The sequence below is a fragment of the Eschrichtius robustus genome, chromosome 1 (genome assembly GCF_028021215.1).
Source record: "Eschrichtius robustus isolate mEscRob2 chromosome 1, mEscRob2.pri, whole genome shotgun sequence".
Taxonomy (NCBI): Eukaryota; Metazoa; Chordata; class Mammalia; order Artiodactyla; family Eschrichtiidae; genus Eschrichtius; species Eschrichtius robustus.
In genome coordinates, this window is record NC_090824.1 from 4,832,916 (window position 1) to 4,859,811 (window position 26,896).

A 26,896-nucleotide genomic window follows, 5' to 3' on the forward strand; every position below is an offset into this window, starting at 1 on the left:
GGAAAGGGATGCCAGTGAAGGAGCGAGCTTAGGAGAAAGTGGGACTCCTTCGTGTAGAGGAGTCTGGAGGGTCCCGCCTGTACCTGTGGGACGGAGGACAGGAGAGCAGGCAGCTGCCCCCGGGGCAAGAGGGCACCGGCGGCAGCTCAGGCCTCACTGGGCACAGAGCTCTGCACAGCCTCCGTGTCTGGATCTAGTAGTAAAACCCCGAGGACCAAAGGAGCAGTGACACGAGACGTGCCCACACCCTCGGGAGCGCCAAATCCATGCCCGCTGGCAGGAGACCATCCTGCTGTCCGCGGGCGCATGAAGGACACCTGACCGGGTTCCTCTGAGATGTTCCAGCAAACACTCATGGTGCTCGAAAGCCTAAAGGCTGGAGAAGCCCAGGCCCCTCTCACCAGCGCCTTCCAGGAGACCCGGGGTCGGGGGGCGGCACTGCTCTGCAGGCTTTAGCCCAACAAGGAGTCCCCCTGCAGCCACTTCTCCAACGCCGAGTGAGCCCCTGACACTCTTCTCCGGGCTTTTAATATGGACGCTTCTCACCCTTCCTCTGACAAGTGTTTTTAAATCGTCAGGGCAAACGTTTCTCCTGCTGGAACGGCGGCTGTCGATAGCCAGAGAAGCACCCTTCAGCCGGTCACTTCATCAGAGGGATCAGTCAAGATCAGTCTGGGCGCTTTCTTCCCAGAGGCCCCGAGTTATCCTCAGCAGGTGGTGAGCCGGCTGCCTGGGTGAGAGCCAAGCGGGCTCCCCCGGAGTCGGCTTAAGCAAACTGTTTGGTCACAGCCCAGAAACACACGTGGTTGAGGGCACCCACTCTTGTCCTTCAACAGCCAAAGCCTCTGCCAGTCACATGGGCCGGAGCTGAACCCCAGCTCTGTCACTGCAAGTCATCAAATGCTCCAAGCCTCAGTTTCTGAGCCCATGAAATGGGGATAAAAACACTTCCCTCATAGGTTAGCATGAGGACTAAATAAGCAGAGGACCTAACATCCACTTATTCATTTTGGCTTGATACAGGCCAGGCAGGGTGCCAGGAACCAGGGCTACACGGCCCACAGTGAGCACCCAGCCAATGTGTCATTCCCCTTTCCCTTGGAGCATTCCTGTGATGGAGGCCCCAGTCGTGATGCAAAAACAAGGGAGACACCAGAAGACACTTCTTGGAAAAGAAAAGTAATGATCATTTATGGGTCCAGTCCCCGTCGGCCACTCATGCCCATGCACCATGACCCCCACGGAAAGACACAGGGACCCCAGAGCAGGAGGAGCCAGGCAGGGGCTGGGGGCAGCAAGGACGCGGGAAGCGGGGTCTGAGTGAAGAGGACACCCACTCAAATAAAAGGCACGTGCGACCCATCACGAGGAGGAAGCTGCTACCCCACTCAGGCCATTTTGTCACGGAGCAGCGAAAGATGGAGGAGAGGCTGGGAGACCCTGCAAGGCGGGCTTCCTGCCCGTCTGCCCCCAGACCCACACGTGCGGTCAAGAGCCACCTAGTAAGCTGGCTCGGGGGGGATCTTCGGGGGCTTTTGGAACTGAGCCACCAAAGCTGCCCCCTTTGGGGAAATGGTCCAGCCGCTGGGGCTCTCTGGATGCTCAGAGGAACAAGGCCATGATTTCCTACCTTCTGAAGGGCCTTGTGGGGCAGGGACGGGGAAGAGAAGGGCAGCCTTTGCTGAGTGCTCGCCGTGCGGCAGGCACTCTGGATACGTTATCTCAGCTGTTCCCCTCCACGACCCCAGCCGCTGGCCATTGCTACCCGTCTCACAGATGCGGAAACGGAAGTAAAGGAAGCTTCCCCAAGGACGCCCGGCTTGGGTAGGTGGAAGAGCCGTGTCTGCACCCCATCCCAGCTCCTCCTACCACGCTGGGCTGCCTCCAGCATCCGGTAGCTGGGACCAGGTGGCACGGCTTGGGTGCCCCGGATGGGCTGGACACACGTCAGGAGAGCTGACTGGGCAGAGGAAGGAGGACAGGGTGCCCTGCCCATCCAGGGCCCTGGGGGCTCCAGGGAAAGGACCATCTCCTGTGCAGCCAACAAATGCAAAGTTCGAGGCCCCACATGCCTCTGAGGCCTTAACAGCCAGGCTGGGGGCAATGGTCTAAGGGGTGGAATCTGCAAGAACCAGTACCACTTAGAACTGAACGAACCATTGTAAAGCAATTATACTCCAATAAAGATGTTAAAAAAAAAAAAAAAGAACTGAACGAGCTCAAGCTCTTCGGGGGCTTTTGAGGAGACTGGCTGATTTGGTTTGCCGGACAGCTGACTCATAAAGCAGGCGACACTCGGGCCCTGGTGGAGTCGAAGACCAGCGCTCCCCGAGGCCGCCTCAGCCTAATGCACCCGACACGTTTTGTTAGGAAGATTACAGACTGAAATGATAGCACCAAAAATAATTAATCTGTGAGCAGATTTTATTTAAGTGTTGATTCATGGTTGTTCTATAAGCCAACAGCCCGTCAGAACTATAAATTAACGAGATAAAATGTTACTGGCCCTCCATATTTCAGGCCGGGTATTGACGTTTTAGAATCCACAGATTTTTAACTGTATTGACTGAGGACACCAGGATAAATGGCCTTGGCGCCAAATACCCATTAACGACAATGGGCACGGAGTGACTAATTCCCAGAGCGCTGCGGTGAGAACGCCCTGCATTGCTTTCTCCTGGCAGGGAGTTCTAATTAGATTGAAATGAAAAAGCCAAATCACCAAGGGCGGAAGGAGGCAGAGCAAGTGAAAAGGAAGATCAGACTCAGGGACGAGAAAGGACAGGAGAAGTCAAACGAGGCCAAGAGCCACGGAGGCTGTACACAGAGAGAGCCCCCCTCACACCCTGGGCCAGGCGGGGTGCCGGAATGAGGCATGGGCGTGCATGCAGACCCCACTCCGGCGGCCCCTGATGAACCCACCCCCGCCTGGCAAGGGCCTCCTCAACTCTGCCTCATCCGCACGCACGCTGAGCAGCTGCTCCGAGCCAGGCCTGGCCAGGTGACAGAGACATGAAGACCACCTGGATGGGCCCCATCCTCAAGGAGCTCCCACACTAGCCATGGGGATGGACACAGAAACCAACAACCCCTCAGTGGGAGAGGCCCCACCCAGGGGCTGGAGGGCTTCCCCAAGGGCAAGGCCAGACCCCTGGACCCTACCCACCAAGCAACAAAGGACATCCAGCACGCTGACCACGGTAGCCCCAGCCCAGACCCTGTACAAGTAGCTGCTGAATGAAAGTGGGCCTTCAATGGGCAAACCAGGTGGTGAGCCCATTCCCAGCGGAGGGGTGGAGGGGAAAAGTGCCCCCTCACCTCCCCGGGGGGACGGCAAAGCCCTGAGGGCAGGGCCATGCTTTCCCCGTCCCACCCAACACACCACAGCTGGAGGAGCAGCTGGGCCCGGGCCAGACAATGTTCCCTCCAGCGAGTTCTACCACCAGCTGGGCAGGGCTGCCACATCCCCTCCTGCAGCTCCCCACCCAGCCTCAGGTCACACCCAACCCGCTAGAGCCACCAGGGAGACCTGCCCAGGGTGCACTGGAGCCATGATTCTCTCCTGCTTCAAACTCAGCAATGGCCCCCTACTGCCACCTGCTGTGGCAGTGCCTAACTGGCCAGGTGAGAGGACTCTCTGTGAACGTCTGAAAATGTCAGAGCCTCCCCCCCCACTCACTCACTCACACACACACACACACACACACACACACACAATGGCAATGTCTGCTTAACATCTGTTGATTGAGAAGATAGATCATGACAAAGGGCCGCTAGGAATCCATTAATGTTATCAAATGAACTTGTATTTGATTAACACGGCAGCATCACCAGCATGTGAGAAGCATCCCTTCTCCACTCTTGGGCAGGCAGCGCAGGTACCCATGGGTGCTCAGTGACACTGGACTGGGGAGCGGCATCTGGGGAATGCGCACCCCACAGGCCAGGAAGCGCATGGAGCCCGAGCTCCCACTCCTGCACCCCCAGACTCACCTCCCCCAGCTCCCTGCACCCCACACTTCCACACACACCACGTGGTTCATGTTCCTGAACTCCGTCCTCATTCCATCTGCTGAGAACCCACTTCCCTCCCCCTCCCCAGCGCCCCCCATCCTGATTCTCTGTCCCCCAGTTCCTGCCTCAGCTTGGGTCCCACTTCCTCCAGGAAGCCTTCCTTGATCTCCCAGGCTAGATGTCCCTGTGGTTCCTATATCTCTCTCCATCACTGTACCCTGGGACTCTCTGCAATTCTGTCTCCCCCAGCGGATGTGAGCTTCTCCAGGGTGGATCCTGGGACTTATTCACCTCTGTGTCTCCAGTACCGAGCACGGCTCATTGGACACACAGGTAACAAAGTATAACAGTCAGGCAGCCGGCTTCGGAGCCTGGCAGACCTGTGTGCATCCTGCCTCAGCCGCTCCCTGGTTGTGCCCCGGGCCTGTGTGTGACGCGGGGATGCCGGTGGTGCCAGTCTCAAGGGGTGAATGGGGCCTCACCCCATATGTTAAGCTGCAGAGGAAGGCCTTGCACACAGTAGGTGCTCAGTGACAGCACCTGCTGCTGTCATCAACGACCCAACTGTCACCGTCACCCAGTGGCACCAAACCCCCGAGCCTCGGCTCCCTCTCAGAGGGGCTCACAGGAAGATCACGGTCTTTGTTGCGAAAAAGAACACCGTACACTCAGCACTGTGGAAGGGGCACGGGGTTTGCAGCTGCACGGACGTGGCTCCAAATCCCCGCCTGCCTTGCACCACTGGGAGGCCCTGAGCCAGTCACTCGCCCCTTGGAGCCTCAGTCTCGTCACCTGTGAAATGGGGAAAACAATGGCTGGCAGGATTGAAATGTGCACAAAGCCTGTGGCACAGTACCAGCCGCCGACACAGCCAACAGCCTGGCCAACACCCCTACTGACAGCACACGGGGCCCAGTCAAAGGAGCTGCACGGCCTCAACAGGGCCGTCCCCCGGTGACCCAGCAAGAGAGGAGGACACTCCAGGTGAGGAACAAACCCGCTGCATCCAAGCTGCGGGGCGGAGCTGGGCGGCTGGACCCCGGAGTGATCATCCCCTGTTTGTCAGGCTCTGGGAGAGGCGCAGACCCCAGCGCCACCACAGCTGGGCCAGGCAGGCAGGGGCTGCCTGAGGGCTCAAGGGACGCCCCGGGCAGTGGTGCGAACCCAGGCCTCCCCTCCTGGTGCTGGCAGTGACGCCCAGCAGAAAAGTGACCCAGGAGGAACCCAGGGAGGAAAAGGCAACGTGGGCGCTGAGGGCAGCCAGCCTGGGGGTCAGGGGCAAGGTTGGAACCCAGGTCTGCGCTCGCTGGCTCTGTCCTCGCCCGAAGCACAGACAGGCCCCCGCTCCGGGGCTGTGGCCGGATTCATGCTCAACGTGCCGGCTGCATCGGAACGCTGGGGAATGGAAAGTTCCTTCCGCTGACTCCTCTCTCCTTCTCGCCCTGCTTGTCAAGAGCCCCCTTAGGATTTAGCCAGCACGAATCCATCTCACCCAAATGCCTTTTCAGTGTGGGCATGAAAGCAGAACTCGTTTGCAGGCTTTCCTTATGAGCTGGAATCATCCCTGACAGCCTTTCAGCGATAATGAATTGACAGGAATTCTAAACTGATTCCAACCAAAGGACACTGTGATAAAGCTAAATCTATTTCAGTACAAATTGCATGTCAGAAGTTGATTAAAAAGCCACCTCTTTATCCAGCTCCACAGCTTGGGGCTGGGACAACCTTGGGGCTCTGTCCTCTGGGCAGGTTGGCAGAGGTCCACTGTGAACCCTACGGGACAGTCTCGGTTTCAGGCAAACAGCCTGGAAACACACTTGCCGAGCGTGAGTCTACCCTCATCCCGTCTGCCCCTGCCCTGAAACCGTTTGCAGCTTGTGGCTGCAGAATCCCCCTCCCAGAAGCCTCCCCAGTGAGAAAGCTGACTCGGCTGCCAGCTCAGAGGAGGGGGCGCCTCGGGGTAATGAAACAGAGAAACACACCTGTTTCGAGGTCTGTTAGGTGCAGGGCGAAGTCGAAGCCACCACTGAGGATGCGCTGGCCACAGGGGGACCACCGGGCGGCCCGCACCGCCTCACTGTGCAGGCAGTAGGTCTGCAAGCAGCTTCCCGAGTCCACGGCGTTCCACACCTACGAGGCAAACACAGCACCAGATGTCATGAGCGGGGGGCCTGATCTTGGGGGCTCAGCTCAGCCCCTGTGCACGGGGAAAAGGCTCTCACAGCGGAACTAGACTCCCAATATTTTACCATCAAAACAATATCTAAATGTTAAACTTCTCTTTGTGGAAACGTAATAAGGCCTTGGGACTCGCAAGTCAAGGGGGAGACTTTCACAAAATTTTTTTCTGGGGGTTAAGGGAGCTCACAAGGAAACAGCATGTCCTGTGTTCTGCCTCTCACCTGCCCAGCCGTTCACACCTGCTTCACACCTGCTCACCACCAGAAAGTTCCAGCCCAGCCTCGCCTGCACCTCTGACATGTGTCCTCCGAGACAGGACTTTCTGAGACCCGTAGTGGATGAGGCACCAGGCCAGGCTACCTGCACGGGTCCTGCTTTAAGACTAAGATCCAAAATAAGAGTCTGCCACACCTGTGTTTGCAGCCAGGCAAAGAGCAGATCTCTGCCCGAGGGGCAAGTTGTCCTTTTTTTCTGGGAGAGACAGTACTGCCTCTCACTCCCCCCTGCTTTCCCTGGGGAGCGAGGCTTGCGGCGGAAAGCCCTATGTACACTTAATGACCTCTGAAATGTGTTTTTAAGCCCTCAAGTATAGAACTGTACATTCCAAGGGCCAGGGCCACTGGTGCATGAAAGAGCTGCGTTCGGCTTCCCACCAGCTCTCCCAGGAAACTCCGCCGACCACCACACGCCCCAGGGCAAGGCCGGCAAGCGAGGAGCCCAACCAGGCTGGCCCAGGGCCTGGCACGCGGAGGTGTTCAGCAGTGCTAGTGTCCTCCCCTGGTGTCCCTGCAGGAAGAAAGGGACGCTCTCACCTACCATCCAAGGTGGGTCAGAGGACTGAACACAAGAAGCAGGAAGGCAGCTACAGGGCCTCCTGTGTGATGCTGCTGCTTGCCAGCCTTGGCCTCTTCAGGCCTCAGTCTCCTCCTCCATATAATGGGGATAAGAAGAGCCCCGTCCCAAGCGCAGCGGTGAGGAATGAGTGAGGGCTGGGCACACCGCACCGTGGCCGGCGCACAGCAGGAGCCGCGGCGCCGGAGGCTGTGCTTCTTGAGGCATGCAGTGCACGCGGTTCTTAACAGCAGGATTCCCTGACCCTCTCTTATTTCCTTAATAAGAGTAAACCCAAAGCGTGCCCACGCAGATCCACAAACTGGATGTGAGAGATAACCTCCCCTTTCAAAATGAGAACATTCACCCTGCCACATCCTGAAGGTTCTCAAGATGCATAGGACCAGAGTCCTGAAAGCGTATTTCCCAGGCAGCATATGGAAATGTCTAAGATTAAGAAAACAAGAGTTCAAGAGTAGCCTTGAAAGAATGGTAAGAGAGCTCAGTTCCTTTCTTCCTTATTAGGGGTCAACAGCTGGGGTTTCAGACTGAAAAGCAAAAAATAGCAACGTTTACATTTAGAAATATGAACAGAAATAACAGAGGAAACAGCCAGAAGACTTCAAAGCGAAGTGGGAATTCATGGCAGAAAGGCAGAGCACAGGGAACTGCTGTTTTTTCAAAACTATGTACAAGTATGACTTTAAAGGAAAAAATAAAGTAAAATTAATGAACTAGATCTACAGGGTTAACTTGGCTAAACAGTGAAAAGATAACACTGAATACATAAGACAAGCTGCATATATGCAGCATGATGCCATCTAAGTTTTAAAAACTCATGGAACACCACCCCACACCCAGTAGAATGGCTTCTATCAAAAAAAAAAAAAAAAGAAGAAGACATGTGTTGGCGAGGAGGTGGAGAAATCAGAACATTTGTACATTGTTAGTGGGAAGGCAGAATGGTCCAGCCACTAGAGAAAACAGCACAGCAGAACCTTAAAACATTAAACATAGACTTACAGTATGATCCAGCAATTCCACTTGTGTGTATATGCTCAAAAAATTAAAACCAGGATCTCAAAGAGATATTTGTATCCCAATGTTCACAGCTGCATTAGTCACAACAGCGAAAATGTGGAAGCAACCCAAGTGTCCACTGATGGATAGATGGATAAACAAAATGTGATACATATATACATATATATACAATGGAATATTACTGTCTTAAGAAGAAATGAAATTCTGACACAACCCACCACATGGATAAACCTTGAAGACAACACGCTAAGTGAAATAAGCCAGTCACAAAAAGACAGAAAGTATAATTCCACATATGTGGTTTCCCTAGAGTAGTCAAAATCATAGACGTAGAAAGTAGAACGGTGGTTACCAGGGGCTGCGGGGAGGGGGAAATGGAGACTTTTTAACGGGGACAGAGTTTCAGTTTTGCAAGATGAAGAGTTCTGCAGATGGATGGTGATGACGGCTGCACAACAATGTGAATGTACTTAATGCCGCTGAACCTACACTTAAAAATGGCTACGCTGGTAAATCTTACGTGTATTTCACCGCAATTTTAAAAACACACATGAAGCAAAACTCTATCATGTTTCTTTGTGTACTTGTAGTCAGACTATAAAAAACATGCTTGGAGAGGGTAGAGGGAGAGGGGCAGCGTTGGGGGATGGGAGCTGTGAACACTACACTGTATTTCCCCTAAAGAGAGGCAAAGAGAGCGTGAGAAAATGAATGTGCTCTAAAGCAAATATGCCCAAGTGTCCCCATCTATTAAACTCATTCATTTAATCATTCATTCAACAAACATTTCCTGGGTACCTGCTATCAGCCAGGTGTTGGGGAAGGGGGAGAAGGAGGTGGTGGAGGAGGAGGAGGGGGTAGATCATAACCCCAATCAAAGACAGAAGAAAAAAGAGACCTTAAGCCCTGTGGCACCAAGGCCAAAAGCAGCAACCAGAGAGGTCTGAATTCTTGGCCACGGCCTCCTAAATCAGCCGTGGAAACGTGTTTAAGGAAATCCATCAATCCGTAAATTATCCAATAAATCCCCTCTGAAATGAAAAATGCGTACTTGGCTCTCCCGGTTGATATATACACAACGATAGCATCAGAATCAATGCACCCCAGTCAGCCACTTCTCAAAGTACCCAGGGTGAGGGAGAGAAGAATCTTTGCTAATCGCTCTCCCTAATTGAATTTAATGTTTGCTGTCAGGTTTTAAAGATTAATTCCCAAACACCGCGCAGCCTGGAGTGTGTACCTTTTTTCAATTAAGTAATTAGAGAGCCCAATCTGCCTTCATGGAATTAAGGAGTTAAGTCTTCTGTCACATGTGCTAAGATGACTTGATGTATTAACTGGAGACATTCTACATGTCGAACAAAAGTCAGATTTAGAAAGAACATGACAAGTGAAATGTGGTGCAGGTGCACGTTCACTGCAGTTTCCGTGTTCTGGTTACTGAGACATGGCCCCGCCAGGAGTTCCTAACAGTCTCTCAAGACCTATAGCTTTAGCCACTGGTCACCTTCTCTCTGCCTACCTGCCTGACTTTTGTTTTTTATTGGGTTGGCCAAAAGGTTTGTTCAGTTTTTTCCATAAGATGGCTGTAGTAGCATTTAGTTGTTTTTAACTTCATTCAAAACGATTTTGTTAGATTGTATGCGACAGCTGTCATATCAGCATGCATTTAAAAAAAAGACTTATCGACACATGCACCCCAACGTTCACTGCAGCACTATTTACAATAGCCAGGTCATGGAAGCAACCTAAATGCCCACTGACAGACGAATGGATAAAGAAGATGTGGTACAATGAAATATTATTCAGCCACAAAAAGGAATGAAATTGGGTCATTTGTAGAGACGTGGATGGACCTAGAGACTGTCGTACAGAGTGAAGTAAGTCAGAAAGAGAAAAAGAAATATTGTATATTAACACATATATGTGGAATCTAGAAAAACGGTACAGATGAACCGGTTTGCCAGACAGAAACAGAGACACAGACATAGAGAACAAACGTATGGACACCAAGGGGGGAAAGGGGGATGAACTGGGAGAATGGGATTGACATATATACACTAATATGTATAAAATAAATAACTGATGAGAACCTGCTGTATAGCGCAGGGAACTCGACTTCACTTCGCTGTACAGTAGAAACTAACACAACATTGTAAAACAGCTATACCCCAATAAAAATAAATAAACAAATAAAGACATCAAAATTGGTGAATTTTTGTGTTGCCATTTTAATGTTGAAGAGGGAAGAAAGAAAGCAACATTTTCGGCATACTATGCTTTATTATTTTAAGAAAGGTACAAACGCAACTGAAACGCAAAGAAAGGTTTGTGTAGCGTATGGAGAAGGTGCTACGACAGATCGAACGTGTCAAAAGCGGTTTGCGAAGTTTCGTGCTGGAGATTTCCCGCTGGACGATGCTCCTCGGTCAGGTAGACCAGTTGACGTTGACGGCGATCAAATCGCGACATTAATTGAGAAGCACTCAGGAGACAGCTGACAGACTCAAAATATCCAACTCATGCGTTGAAAATCATTTGCAACAGCTTGGTTATGTTCATCGCTTTGACGTTTGGGTTCCACGTAAGTTAAGTGAAAAAAACCTTCTTGACCGTATTTCCGCATGTGATTCTCTACTGAAACATAACGAAAATGTTCCGTTTTAAAACAAACTGTGATGGGCGATGAAAAGTGGATACTGTGCAACGATGTGGAACAGAAGAGATCGTGGGGCAAGTGAAATGAACCACCACCAACCACACCAAAGGCCAGTCTTCATCCAAAGAAGGTGATGTTGTGTACATGGTGGGGTCAGAAGGGAGCCCTCTCTTATGAGCTGCTTCCAGAAAACCAAACGATTAATTCCAACAAGTACTGCTCCCAGTTAGACCACCTGAAAGCAGCACCTGACGAAAAGCGTCCAGGATCAGTCAACAGAAAACGCATAATCTTCCATCCGGATAACGCAAGACCACATGTTTTTTGATGACCAGGCAAAAACTGTTACAGCTTGGTTGGGAAGTTCTGATTCATCCGCCATACTCACCAGATATTGCACCTTCGGATTTCCATTTATTTCAGTCTTTACAAAATTCTCTTAAGGGAAAAAATTTCAATTCCCTAGAAAACTGTAAAAGGCACCTGGAACAGTTCTTTGCTCAAAAAGATAAAAAGTTTTGGGAAGATGGAATCATGAAGTTGCCTGAAAAATGGCAGAAGGTAGTGGAACAAAAGGGTGAATATGTTGCTCAATAAAGTTCTTGGTGAAAATGAAAAATGTGTCTTTTATTTTTCCTTAAAAACCGAAGGCACTTTTTGGCCAACCCAATATTATAAAACAAATACAATCTCTGTAAAAAATACTCAAATTATACAAAAGTGCAAAAAGTAAAACCCCATAGGAATCAACAACAGGATTGCTGTTTCTCTGATTACATTGTAAATAAGTGTTCTGCAAAAAATTTTTCAAAACAAAACAAAAGAACCAGAGAAACACAAAGAAGAAAATAAGAGGCGGCTATCATCTCACTACCTGGAGATAATAGCTGTCAGACTTCTGGGTGAACCTTTGCCTCCCGTTTGGCCCTGTCCTGCCAGCTCCTGCCTCACGGACCCTCCTAGTTCAGTCCCAGCTCCTGGACTCCTGTTTATCCTCGACAGTCTCTGCTGTCCCAGGATATCATTCTAGAGACCGCTGTCAGGCTCGCACAGCTTAGCACAAGCCTGTGCAGCCAGTGCCCAAGCCTTCACCAGGCCATTTACCTGCAAAAGCTTTGGGAATCCTTCAGGGTGTGTGTGTATTCAAGGGCTGGAATTGCGTTGAATCCACAGACCAATTTGGGGAGATGTCCTAACAATACTGAGTCTTCTGATGCATGAACAGGACATATCTCTCTTTTTATCAATATTTAGGTCTTTAATTTCTCTAAGCAATGGCTTATAGTTTTTTGATGAAAAAATCTTGCACACCTTTTGTCAAATGTATCCCTAATTTTTTCATGTTGTGATGATATTGTAAATAGTATTTAAAATTTTTAAATTTCAGGTTCTTTTCTAATGTAGAAATACAATTAATTTTCTATATTGACCTTGAATTCTGCAAACTTGCTGAACTATTAGTTCTAGAAGGGTTTTTTTTTTTGTAGATTCAGAAGAGTTTTCTACATAGACAATCACATATGTGAACAAAAACAATTTCACTTCCTCCTTTCCAATCCAGATACCTTTTATTTCTTTTTCTTGCCTTATTGCACAGGCTATAATCCCCAGAACAATGCTGAATAGACACGGTGTGAGTGAACACCCCTGCCTTGCTCCGGACCTCATGGGGAAAGCAGTCAGTCTTTTACACAGTTAAGTAAGATGCTAGAGGTTATGTTTTCATAAATGCTCCTTAACAGTTTGAGAAAATTATCTTCTATTTCCAGTTTGCTGAAAGTTTTTATCAGGAATGAAAGCTGGATATTGTCAAAAGCTCTTTCTATATCTCTTGAGATGATCATCATATGGTTCTTCTTTTATAGTTCATCAATAGGCTGTATTATATTAATTGATTTTCAAATATTAAGCTAAACTTGAATTCCTGGGACAGATCCTACTTAGTCATGACGTATAAATAAATAAATAAATAGATAGATAGATAAGTAAATAAATAAATAAATGTTGGCTTGATTTGCTAAATCTTATTTCTTCTCTTGGTTTGGTACCACAGTAATGGTGGCCTCACAGAACAAGTTGGGAAGTGCTTCCTCCTCTGTGATTTTTCTGGAAGAGTTTGAAAAGAATTGTGTATTAATTTTCTAGGGCTGCCATAACAAAATACCACAAACTGGCTGGTTTAAACAATAGATATGTATTGTCTCGTGGTTCTGGAAGTCAAAAGTCAGACATCAAGGCAGGATTGGTTCCTTCTGAGGGCTGTGAGGAAAGGATCTGTTCCAGACCTCTCTTCTTGACTTGTAGATGGCTGTCTTCATGTTCACATGGTGTTCTCCTTCTATGCCTGTCTGTCTCCATATCCCCTTTTTATGAAAACATAGGGACTTCCCTGGTGGTGCAGTGGTTAAGAATCTGCCTGTCAATGCAGGGGACACGGGTTCAAGCCCTGGTCCGGGAAGATCCCACATGCCACAGAGCAGCTAAGCCCATGCGCCACAACTGCTGAGCCTGCATTATAGAGCCCGAGAGCCACAACTACTGAAGCCCACGCACCTGGAGCTTGTGCTCTGCAAGAGGAGAGGCCACTGAAATGAGAACCCTGCTCACCACAACGAAGAGTGGTGAGCAGTCTTCTGCTCACCTGGTTGCTGCAACTACAGAAAACCCACACACAGCAACGAAGACCCAAGGCAGCCAAAAATAAATTTTTTAAAAACATTATTAAAAAAAAAAAAAAAGAAAAGAAAACGAAAGTCATACTGGATTAGGGTCCATGCTAAAGACTTCATTTTAACTTGATTATCTCTGTAAAGATCCCATCTCCAAATAAAGACATATTCTGAGGCACTGGGGGTTAGGACTTAGAAATACTAATTTTGAGAGAGACACGATTCAACCCATAACAAATTGGTACTATTTCTTACTTAAATGTTCGGTAAAATTCACTACTGAAGTTTTGGGGCATGCAGTTTTCTTTATGGGAAGGCTTTTAACTATGAATTCAATTTCTTTAATAGAGACAAGGCTTTGGAGTTATCTAATTTTGTCAGTGAGCTTTTATTGCTTGAGTCTCTCAAGGGATTTATCCAGGTAATCTAAGTTGTAGAATTCATTGACAGAATGTTGATCATAACATTACCTTAGCACTCTCTTAATATCTTTAGAATTTGTAATTAAGTCACTTCTCTTATTCCTAATATTGGTAATTTGTATCTTTTCTCTTTACTCCTGATGAGTGGCTAAAGGTTTATCACTTTCACTGGTCTCAAAGAACCAGCGTTTGGCGTCACTGACTTTACTGTTTATCTGTTTTCTATTTCAATTATTTCTGCTCTTATCTTTATCTCCTTTCTTTTGCTTACTTTGGGTTGAATTTGCTTTTCTTTCTTTTGTATGTCTTAAAGTGGAAGCTAAGATCATTGATTTGAAATTTTCTTCTTTAATATAGGCATTAATGCTATAAATTACCATCTGAGAACTGCTCTAGCTACATTCCACAAAATTTTATATGTTGTGTTTTCATTTGCATTTGGTTCAAAATATTTTCTAATATCCCTATCAGTTTCTCCCTAGACCCAGAGGTTAATTACAAGTGTGCTGTTTAGTTTCCAAATATTTGGGATATCTGTTATTGATTTTTAATTTAATCTTATCATCATTAGAGAATATACTTCGAATAATTTCAATCCTTTTAAATTTACTGAGCCTTGTTTTATGGCCTAGAATATGGTCTATCTTGGTAAACATTCCATGTACACTTGAAAAGAATGTGTGTTCTGCTGTTGTTACATGGAGTGTTCTATCAATGCCAATTAGGCCAAGTTGGTGATAGTGCTGTTCAAGTCTTCTATACCTTTACTGATTTTCTGTCTACTTGATCTATTGATTATTGAAAAAATGGTGTTGAAAGCTCCAACTATAATTGTATATATGATTATTTCTCCATGCAGTTCTATCAGCTTTGCTTCATGTATTTTAAAGCTCTCTTATTAGGTGTATACATATTTATGCCCTTAATGTTTATGTTCCCAATGTTAAGTATCTAGTGTTGTGTCCTTTGATGAATTGACCCCTTTATCATTATAAGATGTCTCTCTTTATCCCTGCTAATATTCTTTGCTCTGAAATCTACTTTGTCTAATATTAATATGGCCACTCTTTTTTTTAATTACTATTAGTACGGTATATCTTCTTCCATCCTTTTACATTTAACCTTTGGTGTCTTTTCATTTAAAGTTTCTTGCAGGTATTGTATAATTGGGTCTTGCCTTTTTATCCAGCCTAACAAACTTTGTCTTTTTTTTTTTAATTTATTTATTTATGGCTGCATTGGGTCTTCGTTGCTGTGCAAGGGCTTTCTCTAGTTGAGGCGAGCAGGGGCTACTCTTCATTGCAGTGCACGGGCTTCTCATTGCGATGGCTTCTCTTGTTGTGGAGCATGGGCTCTAGGCACGCGGGCTTCAGCAGTTGCAGCATGTGGGTTCAGGAGTTGCAGCTCGCAGGCTCCAGAGCACAGGCTCAGTAGTTGTGGCACACAGGCTTAGTTGCTCCGCAGCATGTGGGATCTTCCCGGACCAGGGATCGAACCCATGTCCCCTGCACTGGCAGATGGACTCTTAACCACTGAGCCACCAGGGAAGTCCCTTTCTGGCTACTTTTAAGATTGTTCTCTTTAGCTTTGGTTTCCAGAAGTTTGACTATGATATGCCACAGTGTGGTTTCCTTTATATTTGTCCTGTTTGGGGTCTGCACGGTTTTTTTTTTCCTTTTGAATCTGTAAATGTACATATTTCACCAAATTTGGGGAGTTTTTAGGCATTATTTCTTTGAAAAGTTTTTTCTTCTCCATTGTCTCTCATCTTCTCTGAGACTCCAATTATACATATACTATTATATATTAGACAAATATCTCTGAATTGTCCAGAGGTCCCTGAGTATCTCTTTCTTTTTCCCTCTATTCTTTTTCTCTGCTTTCAAGTTGAATAATTTCTATTGCTCTACCTCCAAGTTCACTGCCTCTTTCTGCTCTCATCTCCATTCTGCAATGGAGTCCAAAGCACAAACTCTTTATTTCAGACACTACATTTTTCAGTTCTAGGCTTTCCTCTTTTTTTTTCTTTACAGTTTCTATTTCTGTACAGAGATTTCCTATCTTTTTATTCATTGTGTGTATATTTTCCTTTGTGTCCCTGAGCATTTTTATAACTGTTTTAAAATACTTGTCTGCTAATCTCAACATCTGGATAATCTTGGAGAGAAACTCTTTCTCTTGAATATGGGTTTCTTTCTTTCTTTCCTGTTGCTTTCTATATTGAGTAATTTTGGGTGAAATATTAGCTATTACAAAATTTACATTGTATAAACTCTGGATTCTGTTATGTTTCTCTGAAGAACATCAACTTTTTTTAAAACAGGAAGCTAACTTGACTCTATTCACATTTCAAACTTTGTCTCCTCTGTTGTGTGCAGCAGCAGAAATTCTATTCAGTTGTATTAGTCTGAGCTGACCTGCTTAGAATCTGCCCCATGCATGGGTTCAGGAGTCATCAGAGATTTGGGCAGAGTCTATACACAGAATTTGTGGCTCCCCCCCTCTGACTCTTTCCTGTCTGAGATTTCCCTCGTCACTCTCCAGCTGCTGTAGTTGCCCCAAATTATGGTTCTTCAAGCCAGTAACACTGCAGGTTTTCTATCTGACTTTTAGCTGCTCTGCCTGGCACAGACTGGAGCTTACCCTCAGGCAGAAAAACACAGAAGTAGGAAATTCATCCAGTGCTATTTCCTTCTTCTAAGGGAAGACTCTCTTCTATGTCTGCCTGCTTTTTCTTGTGCTCCAATACCTTCGGGCAGTTTGTTGTTGCTTTTGTTCAGAGTTTATAATTGTCAGCTGTGGGAAGCTTAGTCTGATGGGAACCGCTCCTTCATTACTGGAAATTAAATCTAATATCTAATTTTAAGCATCTGGTTTGCAGTAATGGAGAGTAATACGCCACCCTATCTCCTCACCTCCACCCCAGTGCTTCGGTAAAAAGTACTGAATATCTCTTTACCCCAGCACTTCAGTAAAAATCTCCCCACATCCTGAATCGTGGTAGGAATATTTAGAAAAGTGAGGGGAGTGGAGCATTCATTGTGTGGGTGGGTCACTGTGTCACAGAGATGACAAGAAGGCCAGTGTGATCTACAAACTGATGCCATTTACTGCAGGCATGAATGAGGAGCCAGGAATGATTTAAGGAAATAATCCCACGCACAACACCCTCCCCACACCCGTCAGCTTCAGGAAAACTTGTAGAGAGCCTGGGAAGCCTGCAGCATTCCTAGCATACACGGTATAGGAGTTTGAACCAATTTCACTTCAATCTCTAAGAGCAGGGTACCTCAGCTGGTATCTGCAAAAATAGTGAGAGCTAAGGCAGCATTTTCATCTTACACCATCCTCCTAAGTGCTTCCTAAAATGTTTTCTATACCAAATGATGCAAGTTCCCTCAAAGTAAAGGTTGAGGAGAAACTTGATCAGAATCTGTAAGTACATGAGCATTCATTATACAGAGAATTCCAAGAAATTATTCTCTCTGTTCAATAAGGTCAGAACAAAGGGAAGGAGTTTTAAATGCCAGCAGAAGACGTAAAGGAGCAAAAAAGAGTTTTCTTTGCGTAAAAAGGATTAAGAGCAAGATGTCTCACAGAGGTTGCTGAAGAATGCATGGAGAGTGGAGGCGGGGGCTCTAGAGGTCATCACTCCACTCTCCTTGTGGAGTGGGGAGCAGCCCTCGGCGGCCTGCAGGGTCCCCAGCAGGTGGTACAGCCTGTCCAGCGGTGGGGAGTGCAGGACTCCAGGAGGAGCTGGAGCCCCTTCTGAGAGCACTGCAATCTTGGACATTATTCTGAGACAAAATACCACCTCACCTCATACCTCCAGGTAACAGTAATCATGCATTCAGCCATACTACACATAAGGCGTGCTTTTAAGCACTTCACAAGAATTAACTCAACCCTTACCGCACAGTATGAGGTGGGTATTATTATAAACATCATTTGACAGTTGAGATAACTGAAGCACAGAGAGGTTATCTGCCCCAGGTCACACGGTGAGAGGTGGAGCAGAGAATCAGACGCAGGCAGACTGGTTGGAGAGCCTTCAGGCTTAACCATCAACGCTCACCCACCTCCCACCTGCAATGTGCTCTGCGGTCCCATACACGGCTCCTAATCCAGTTCTCTGGACTAATACAACACAAAGTCAGACTGAGCCCTCTTCCCACTGACAGCCCTTTAGGGACGGATGAATAGACAAATGGACAGATGAACAGATGTATGGACAAATGTACAGAGGAACCAAAGGACGGCTATCCTAGTTTTGAGTTCTCTATAGCTTGGACAAGCAGACCTCCCTTCTGAAATGCTACCCAATTTGTTTACTATTAAGCTGTGGGACAGAAGAATGCTGAGTATCATGCCCTTTGGTCATGAGAAACCTCCACCACTCTAGAAGTAAATCATTAATTCTTTAGGTTGGGTGCTATTTTTTCAACAAGCCACGGTCATCTAGTTGGACTATATCGCATGGTAGACACCACCACCGCCACCCCGCCATGTTCACAAGAACAGCCTGAGATTCTCTGGCACCAGGAGGACCTGGGGTTCCAGCTCTTCTGCAAAATAAGGATGAGATGGAATCATCAAGATTCTAAAGACCTGGGCCCCATGAGTGTCAGGTGCCTTTCCAGATCAAGATACACTTGGTCTCTGGCCTCAGTATACACAGATCCTATGAGTCTAAGATCTCAAGAAAGAATCAATGATTTTGGTGAATGAATGCTGGCTCCCAGCAAGCACATCTATCTTTTAGTCCTGCAGTGCCATGGATTCTACTGCTTGCCCAGTGTCCATTCGCCCACCTTCCTTGGAGAACCACCCATGTCCCACTCGGTTAGTGTGTTACACGAGGCACTGGCTCAAAGTTTCTACAAAGGACACGTAACCCAGGCCTGGACAATCCGAGGCAGTGGGGTACAAGCCCAGGGCTGCAGCAGGCAGTAGAGGGGAAGAGGCATTTCCTCTCCATTGGGGTTGCAAAGCAGTAGCCCTGAAACTGAAAGGGAGCCACCACAGGGGTGGCGTGTCCCTGGGACCAGGGCACACCTAGAGACCGAGAAGGTGAGACAAAGACATGAGAACATCTGACCCCTGAGTGTAGCCACGCCTGCAGCTAAACAGCCCTCGGCATTGTCACCCTTGAACCAACAGATGCACTTTTTTGCTTTAAGCTACTAGGAATTGAGTGTTCTATCACTTGGAACCAAGAGTTCTAACACAAATCCATTGCAGAATTTTTCCAGAAGTCAATGTTAGTTTTATTGATAGTTAGCTTCTAACACCACCTTTTTTCTCTCTTGGAAAGCCCATCCAGTCTCCTCAAATTTCCCCCCTTCTCCACAACTCCTGAGCACTACCGCAGCCCACCAGCATAGGTGGGATGCTCTAGGTCTCAGTGCCGGAGCTCACTTAAACGCTGCCAGGTGCTCTTCCAGACCAGCCCACCTGAGGGGGACCAGGAAGGGCAGTTAGGGACTCTTCCAGGCTGAGTGCCACATCTGCCCTCGAGCCGCATGCCTCTCTCCTCCGTGGTGCGCCTACGCTGAACCCAGATCATCAAAAGGGGCTTCGTACTGCTCCCTACTCTTTTATACTAAGAAGTACTCTTTCTCAAAAAATGCAGGGGGAAAGAGGAGGGTGTGACCTGGTTAGAAGGAGTCATAATATTATACTTTAACTTCTGTGCATCACTTTCCACAGTACTTTTCCAAATTACGGAATCATGTGATCCTCACAGAGACCCATGAGGTCAGCAGGGAAGTTATCTCCATTTTACAGATGTGCAAACAGAGGCTTTGAAAATTGGGCAACTCTCATTCATTCACTGGGTTTATTACACAGATATTTATTTATTCAGGGTCCACTATGTGCCAAGAACACTGCTCACTGCTACAATCTCCAGGGAACAAAACAGCTCACAAGAGTCTAATGAAAGAGAAGGATATTAAGCAAATGTACAAACAGGTATTACAAGTGGGGACAGTGCTAAGAGAAAAGAGCTGGCCTCCAAGAGATAATAATAGCAGGTGAAGCTTAATTTTGACTGGGGAGGTGGGCGGGCTGCTGAGGAAGGTGGGAGGTGGGAGGGCGGGGAGAGCCAGCCTGCAGAGGGGCCAGGGGCCCCATGTGGATGGGAGCCCGGCAGGGGCGGGCAAAACAGATCGGAGAACTTTGGAAGTGTCTCCCTCCACGAAAGATGGGGAGCTGTTGAAGGGTTAAACATAGGAGAGGAAAGCAATAGTCAGCTTTTCCTTTTGAAAGAACAGTCCGGCTGCTGCACAGGAGGCCAGAATCCTGCGGGGAGACCAGTGAAGAGGACGACCAGAGGGGAGCGAGCAGGCCGGGGCTAAGGACACCCTGGACGTCGTTTTGGAGAAGTGTCACCAGGACCTGGGGGTGGATCTGAGTGGCAGTGAGGCGGAAGGAGAGAAGCTGAGAAGGTGGGGTGCTGCAGGCAGAGGGGGCACCACTGGAGGAGTGGCAGGCAGGACAGACCCGGGACAAGGGACAGCAGTGGCAGGGAGGGGGGACATCTGCCACCTGAGCCGGGGGAGGAGCCAGCTCACGATCAGGGTGTCTGCTTCACCCACGGGCAGGGACGGGCTGCCTGCTTCACCCACGGGCAGGGACGGGCTGCCTGCTTCACCCACGTGCAGGGATGGGCTGCCCGCAGCAGTCACTGAGTGCGGGCCCCTGAGAGCACGGCCTGACTTATTTCCAGTGGCCTCCAACTGAATCCTTGTGCAGGCCCAGGCTGGGGGACCCCGGTGTCCTGGCTGTCACACACAGCCTCGTCCCCGGGGAGCACCTCCTGACAGCTTTTCCAGAGACCCAGCTAAGTCCCCCACCCCACCTGACGCCAGCCAGGGCAGGGCCCCCCAGCAGGGGTGACCACTCTCAGAAAGTGCGGCCACTCAGGTCCTGCTGCCACGGCAACCGCCACGGGCCTGCGCCAGGCTGTCTCTGCTCCCCAAAGAGGCCTTCCAGGGCAGCCCTGAGGGCAGTCTCCGTCAGGCCCACACTGCCCGCCAAAGCCACGGTTCTCACCAGCCCTCCATGAGGGGGTTTGGATGGGGGTGGTCATTTTCATTATGAATTCTCAATATGCATTAAAAAACAAAACAGACAAACAAACAAAAAAATGCGGGCCCCTCACCCTAAAACGCATGCAGACACCCAGCAAGGAGGTACGCTCAGAGCCTTCTGGCCTCAAGGTCTTATCTGGCTGTGGGCTTCTGCTGGACATGCTCAGGGACTCCATGGGGGTTGTAAATGGACCCAGTCTAGCGGGAAAGCCTCCAGTTGACCTGAGAGCCACGCACTCACCTGCCCAGCCTCACCTCTGACCACCACCTCACCTGCGCATCGCCCTCTAGCTAGGCTTCCCAAACTCACCTTGCTCTTTGCGACCTGTGGCTTTACACATGCCCTTCCCTGTACTGGAAGCAAATTCCTCCCTCTCCACCACATTGGCCCCTACTCTTCCCTCCAGTCTCAGCCAAGATGTTCCTTCCTCCAGGAAGCCCTCCTGACTCCCTGGGGTATAATCCCAGTGGATGTTCCCATCGCGCTCCGTGCTTTCCCTCTGGGAGGGCAGGATGCACCATGTGGCACCGGTTGCCATCTGACCTCCTCTTTCCTGAAGACAAGTAAAGCGTGGTCGTTGTGGTCGGGACAGAGTGGTCGGTGGCACTGTGCAGCTAGATGGGCTGCTTTGTTCTTCCATTTTCAGTCATTACTCCTTTCTCCCATTATTTATTTATAATGTTTTTAAGATTATGAAAGAAACACACGCACTTTTATAATAACCCCCACAAGGGCTATCATTTCTTTTTTTTTTTAATTTATTTTACTTTATTTATTTTTTTATTTTTGGCTGCGTTGGGTCTTTGATGTTGAGTGCAGGCTTTCCTCTAGTTGCGGCAAGCGGGGGCTACTCTTCGTTATGGTGCGCGGGCTTCTCATTGCAGTGGCTTCTCTTGTTGCGGAGCACATGCTCTAGCCATGCGGGCTTCAGTAGTTGTGGCATGTGGGCTCAGTAGTTGTGGCTTGCGGGCTCTAGAGCGCAGGTTCAGTAGTTGTGGTGCACGGGCTTAGTTGCTCCGCGGCGTGTGGGATCTTCCCGGACCAGGGATCGAACCCGTGTCCCCTGCACTGGCAGGCGGATTCTTAACCACTGCGCCACCAGGGAAGCCCGGGGCTATCATTTCTTTAGACTCCCACCTGCCCCACACTGCCAGGTGCTGAGCCGAGTGATGGAATCTTCACAGCACCCCCCTGAGGTAGATGTAACTGGGCCATTTGATAGATGAAGAGAGTTGCCCAAGGTTATACAATGTGCAAGTAACAGGCCCAGGATTCACAGCCAGTGTCCAAATCTGTGTGCTTCTCCCTGGGGTGCTCCTCGCCGGTGTGCCAGGTGTTGCCCCTCTAGGCAGTGGGAAGTGGGTAAGGGACTGAAAAAGTGCGGAAGGGGACACTGAATCTAATCCTTGCGCTCAGACGAAGGAGCTACTGTGACCCTGCCGGCAGCATCCGCCCAGTATTTTTCTCTGCATGCTTGGTTTTTCCTGAGATCTTACTGAATACACAATTTGGCATCCTGCTTTCCTCACTTAACATTTTCCAGTGTTCTTAAAAACTTCATTTTCAAAAGTGCAGTTACTCATCAATTCCAGAAGAGCCAAGCATGGCTATGGCAGGGGCCGTGAACTTGACCATTTTCCCCTGGTGCCGACAGCTATATGCACAAAGCAAGAGGATTTAACAGCCTGATTCAGCACGGTGGGAAGGAGTAAATTGCTTGAGTCTGGGAAATACATTACCTCAATCTCACAAATGGTTTTTGAAAATCATTAGGCCACAGAAATGTCATTCTGCAGGCCCGGCATCTGCCACCTCCCCGACCCGCCCAGTGGTGCCCCACGGCGCTGCATTAGGCGTGGACAAACTCAGAGCACTCGTACCTGGGGTGGTAGCAGGCTGAGCCCCTCGGCCCAGATCACCCCCAAATCCCTCCTGAAAGACAAGGAGATGGTTCTGATCTGCTCAATTCACAGACAGTAAAAGAGCTGCTGACACTTGACAAGGAACAAGTCCCATCTCCCCCCGGAAAGCTCGCATGCCCACCATGCCCACCGGCAGCAGAAGTTCCTGCTCTGCTGCCGGCACTGCTGTTAACGCCCCAGAAATTATCTTTGTGATATCTCCAGGCTGGTGCCCAAAAATAAAATCATAGTACATTTATGCGTCTCAAGTCCATTTCTCAGAAACAACCCCTAAGTCTAATGGCTTCTAAAAGGGCCAGCTAAGGACTAACTAACCAGTTTCCAGTAGCTTTCAGTTAACTCAGACCTCCTCAGCGCCCAAGCTCATGCCCAGGCCTGGGGTTCTTGGGGGTTGAATATTCATTATTCCCTAACAAACTGTACTTGGAATGCATTCGGTGGTATTATAAATGGTGTCCCCAAAATTTCTAATAGTCTTGAATTAGTCTGTATAATTACATTACTTCAACGAGTACAAAATTATGTTACCTATAAAAGTCTAACAAGTGATTCTAAAGGATTAAGAAGAGTTATATAATAGGATAAAAATAAGTCTATAGCACTTAAGTCAATGATTTTTGTGGTCACACAGCCTGTAATTTACAGAAGCTGCTTGGCTGTGAGTTTAGCAGCCGGAAATCCCTTTACCTGTACCTGTGCTGACAGCAACAAGGATTCACACATCAGAGAACAGCAGTTCCCCCAAGAGCCAGGTGTGATCAGCAATACCTGTAGTGATTACAGAAGGCCCATCTGGCCATTAGTCAATCTGTCTGTCCTACACTCTTGCTCACAAGCTTTCAGATATGGCACGTGGCTTCCAACTTTTTTTTGAAAGAGGAAAGCAGAACAACTGCTGCTCAGCTTTCAAGCTGTTCTTTTTTAAGTGAGTTATTACCAGTACTGCATTGTGTGTACCATGTGTTGTAATTTATATATTTTTACTGATGCCGACCATCAACATCGGCAGTGTACCTGTTGTGGCTCCACATCATTTGTGAAGACCCCTGGGGACCCCAGGAGCAGGTGCGCAACGCCAGCCCGCTTCTGCTCTGGACTCTGGGCCTCGGTCGATCCTTCCCACCCTGCCAGCCGGAAGGTGGGCCCAGGGCTGAAACACCAGGGGGGTCACAGTGCTGGGGAAGTGCCAGACGTAGCAGTTAACTGAAGGCTTGGGGTCATCGTGGACTGAGCCTCCTTTTCCTTGGCCGACCTAAAGTCCTTCCCCCTAAGGCTGGCATCACCCAGGCAGCCCCGTCGCCAAGTCAGAAGCGCAGGGTTCTAAACTCCAAGGCGTGGTAACGGCTCCCCAGCACCACCTCCGACACCCGGGTTAGGATGGAACGGAGTGTCTTTCTTTTTTTTTTTTTAATTTTTTTTTTCTTTAATTTATTTATGGCTGTGTTGGGCCTTCGTTTCTGTGCGAGGGCTTTCTCTAGTTGCGGCAAGTGGGGGCCACTCTGCATCGTGGTGCGCGGGCCTCTCACTGTCGCGGCCTCTCTTGTTGCGGAGCACAGGCTCCAGACGCACAGGCTCAGTAATTGTGGCTCACGGGCCTAGTTGCTCCGCGGCATGTGGGATCTTCCCAGACCAGGGCTCGAACCTGTGTCCCCTGCATTGGCAGGCAGATTCTCAACCACTGCGCCACTAGGGAAGCCCAGAGTGTCTTTCTACACCAGCCCTTCTCCGCCCAGACGCTCCCAAACAGGCTCCGTGCCCACTTCTTCCCAGAGAGAAGTCAGAAGCTCAACAAGGCAACCCAAGGGCTTGAGAACGAAGGTGGAGGAAAGCTTCCTGTTAATCCAAAAATGAGAAGCCTGCCACCCAGCAGGTCTCCTTTCAGCTCTGGCGACCAGGAAGCTTCCGGCAATTTCGGGGCCCAGGTCAGCCAGCTACAGCATGTGCTGCCGCCTCCACCCCCTCCCCCGAGCTACATGGCTTCCAGGCTTTCTTTTCATCTCTACAACAGTAAGCCTTAAAATCCTCTTGTTGTGCTGCAAGTTTTTATGATAAACTAGTCTAAAACCTCTTTTGGAAGTTGTCGTGGCATAAATTATAAATAAAGACCAACAAAGCGAAAGCTCTGAGGCACAATCTTATTACCACCTTGAAGGCGCTTGGTGTCATTTTTCTTGCAGTAAACATGTAAATCTGGTGTCCAAAACAATACAAGTTGCTTTATTCTGTGTCTTATTTGCATGATTTTTAATGGCAAGCAATAATAAAGTGTAACTGAATCCTCTAATCCTAAATTCATCTAGACGTTGCTGCAGAGAACGCATTAATAATAAAATCCCAAGTTCACAGGGGAACTGTAGTGCGGGGCTCTGAGAGCCCCGGGGGTCGGGAACCGTGAGAGCAAGCAGGCAGCCTGGGGGACACCGGGTGAAAGCAACAAGGACATCAAGGTCCGATTCCACAGGGCATTTCAGACACAGCGAATCCTAACCCCGCTGTGCCCCTTCTATTGACATGGCCTGAGCAGACGACCACGTCTCTGAGCTGCCATGTCCACAGCTAGAAAATGGGGCCAGGCCTACCGCTTCCCAGAGCTGCAGGGAGGCTCAAAGGGAATTACGGTAAAGTAGAAGGCGCAAAGGAAGGCGCCACTAGCCGTCTGCTCTCTTCCCTGTCTTTTACCACCTGCTGCCGAAATGACCCTCTGTTGGAGCAAACGGGACTCGAGACCCTACAAAGTAAGGCCCTGCTTGAGTGCCTCCCTTCGGGATGCTGGCTGGGCCAGATGGCTCAGCTGCACAAGTGAAGGTACCAAGTGTCCACCCTCAGTTCGGTCCCAGAAGCCCAGTACCAAAGCCCCAGCCCAGGGCCAATGCAGACATGACGGGGACATCCGAAGCCTGCGCAGAAGGGTCCAAAGGTCTGGCGGGCCCTGAGGCCAGTGTGAGGAGGAGGATGCCTGGGCCACGTGTGTCCGTGGAGAGGCAGCTGCCCCGATGATTGCCATCTTGGCTTCAGCAGCTGCCCTGGCCTTGGCCTCAGCTGGAGATGAGACCCGTCCTAAGCCGGAGCAGAGCTGCACCGGGCCCTGGACAGAGTAGAGCCCAGGAGCCCAGGCCTGACAGAGCCCCCACACCTGGGTGCCACCTTGAACCACAGGCTTCAGAGAGACATAGGTCCTGCGGTTCTCTGGGGCAGCTTTCCTGACCCACAACTAAATGGAATGGGCCGTGCTTGCAAGCACGCCTCTCTGCATCCCCATGGCTACTTTCAAAGTAGAAAAACCACCAGCAGCCTCGGTGAAGCATCAGCCCCCTCCTGCCCAGCTTTCCTTTCATTTCCATGGGTTCAACCTCAGCATTCAGCCAGGCACGGGTGCGTGTTTCTCAGGCACACCCCAGGAGGCTGTGCCTGTCTTCCTGTGGGCAGCTCCTTGTAGAACTGAGACCACTGCTGGGGCCTGAGGACCGAGTGGTGCTGCGGACAGGACAGGGGCTCGGCGGCCCGACCTGGTGTGCGGGCACCCGGGCGGACTTCGCCCTGTCATTCCTCTCTTGGCCTCCAGATCTAATCTGCAGGACAGAGAAGCATGACCCCCTCCTCAAGGTGGCTAGGAGGATAAACTGAGAATATGCATTAAGAGCACCTTGCCCAGTGCCAGGCGTTAAACGACAGCGATTATTATTACCATGCTCCAATCACTCAACGCACATTCCTCATGCTTTCCAAATGCATTCATTTCACATCAGCCCGGAGCGGTCCCAATTAATGAAAGAACAAATTAAACTGTCATTACTTTGGTTTAATTCTGTAATTAAAGAACTTCAGGAAGCGACAGGCTCTAAATAATGCATGCTTTTGTCAAAAAAAATGTTGAGCTCTGGGCAAAGAGAAAAAAATTAAGGGGGGAAAACCTTTGGGGAAAAGGAGAGAGAAGAGATACGAGGTAGGAGCAATGATATTTATCCCCAAAGATCGGAGGGAACAATCAAGTGACAGCTGAAGGACTTAATTTGTTTTTGAATTAAGGCTTCAGCTATCACCGAAAACAGGAAAATATACGGC

General features: G+C 48.9%; 1 protein-coding gene across 3 annotated transcripts in view; it reads right to left on the bottom strand.

The window, feature by feature from the left end:
- Positions 1–26,896, bottom strand: part of WDR25 (WD repeat domain 25) — a 137,496-nt gene that overhangs the window by 52,353 nt on the left and 58,247 nt on the right. For all 3 annotated transcript variants that reach the window (XM_068540486.1, XM_068540505.1, XM_068540495.1), the window contains exon 3: positions 5,997–6,144. In XM_068540486.1, coding sequence (XP_068396587.1) covers positions 5,997–6,144 — 148 coding nt within the window. The remainder of the gene's footprint in view (positions 1–5,996; positions 6,145–26,896) is intronic.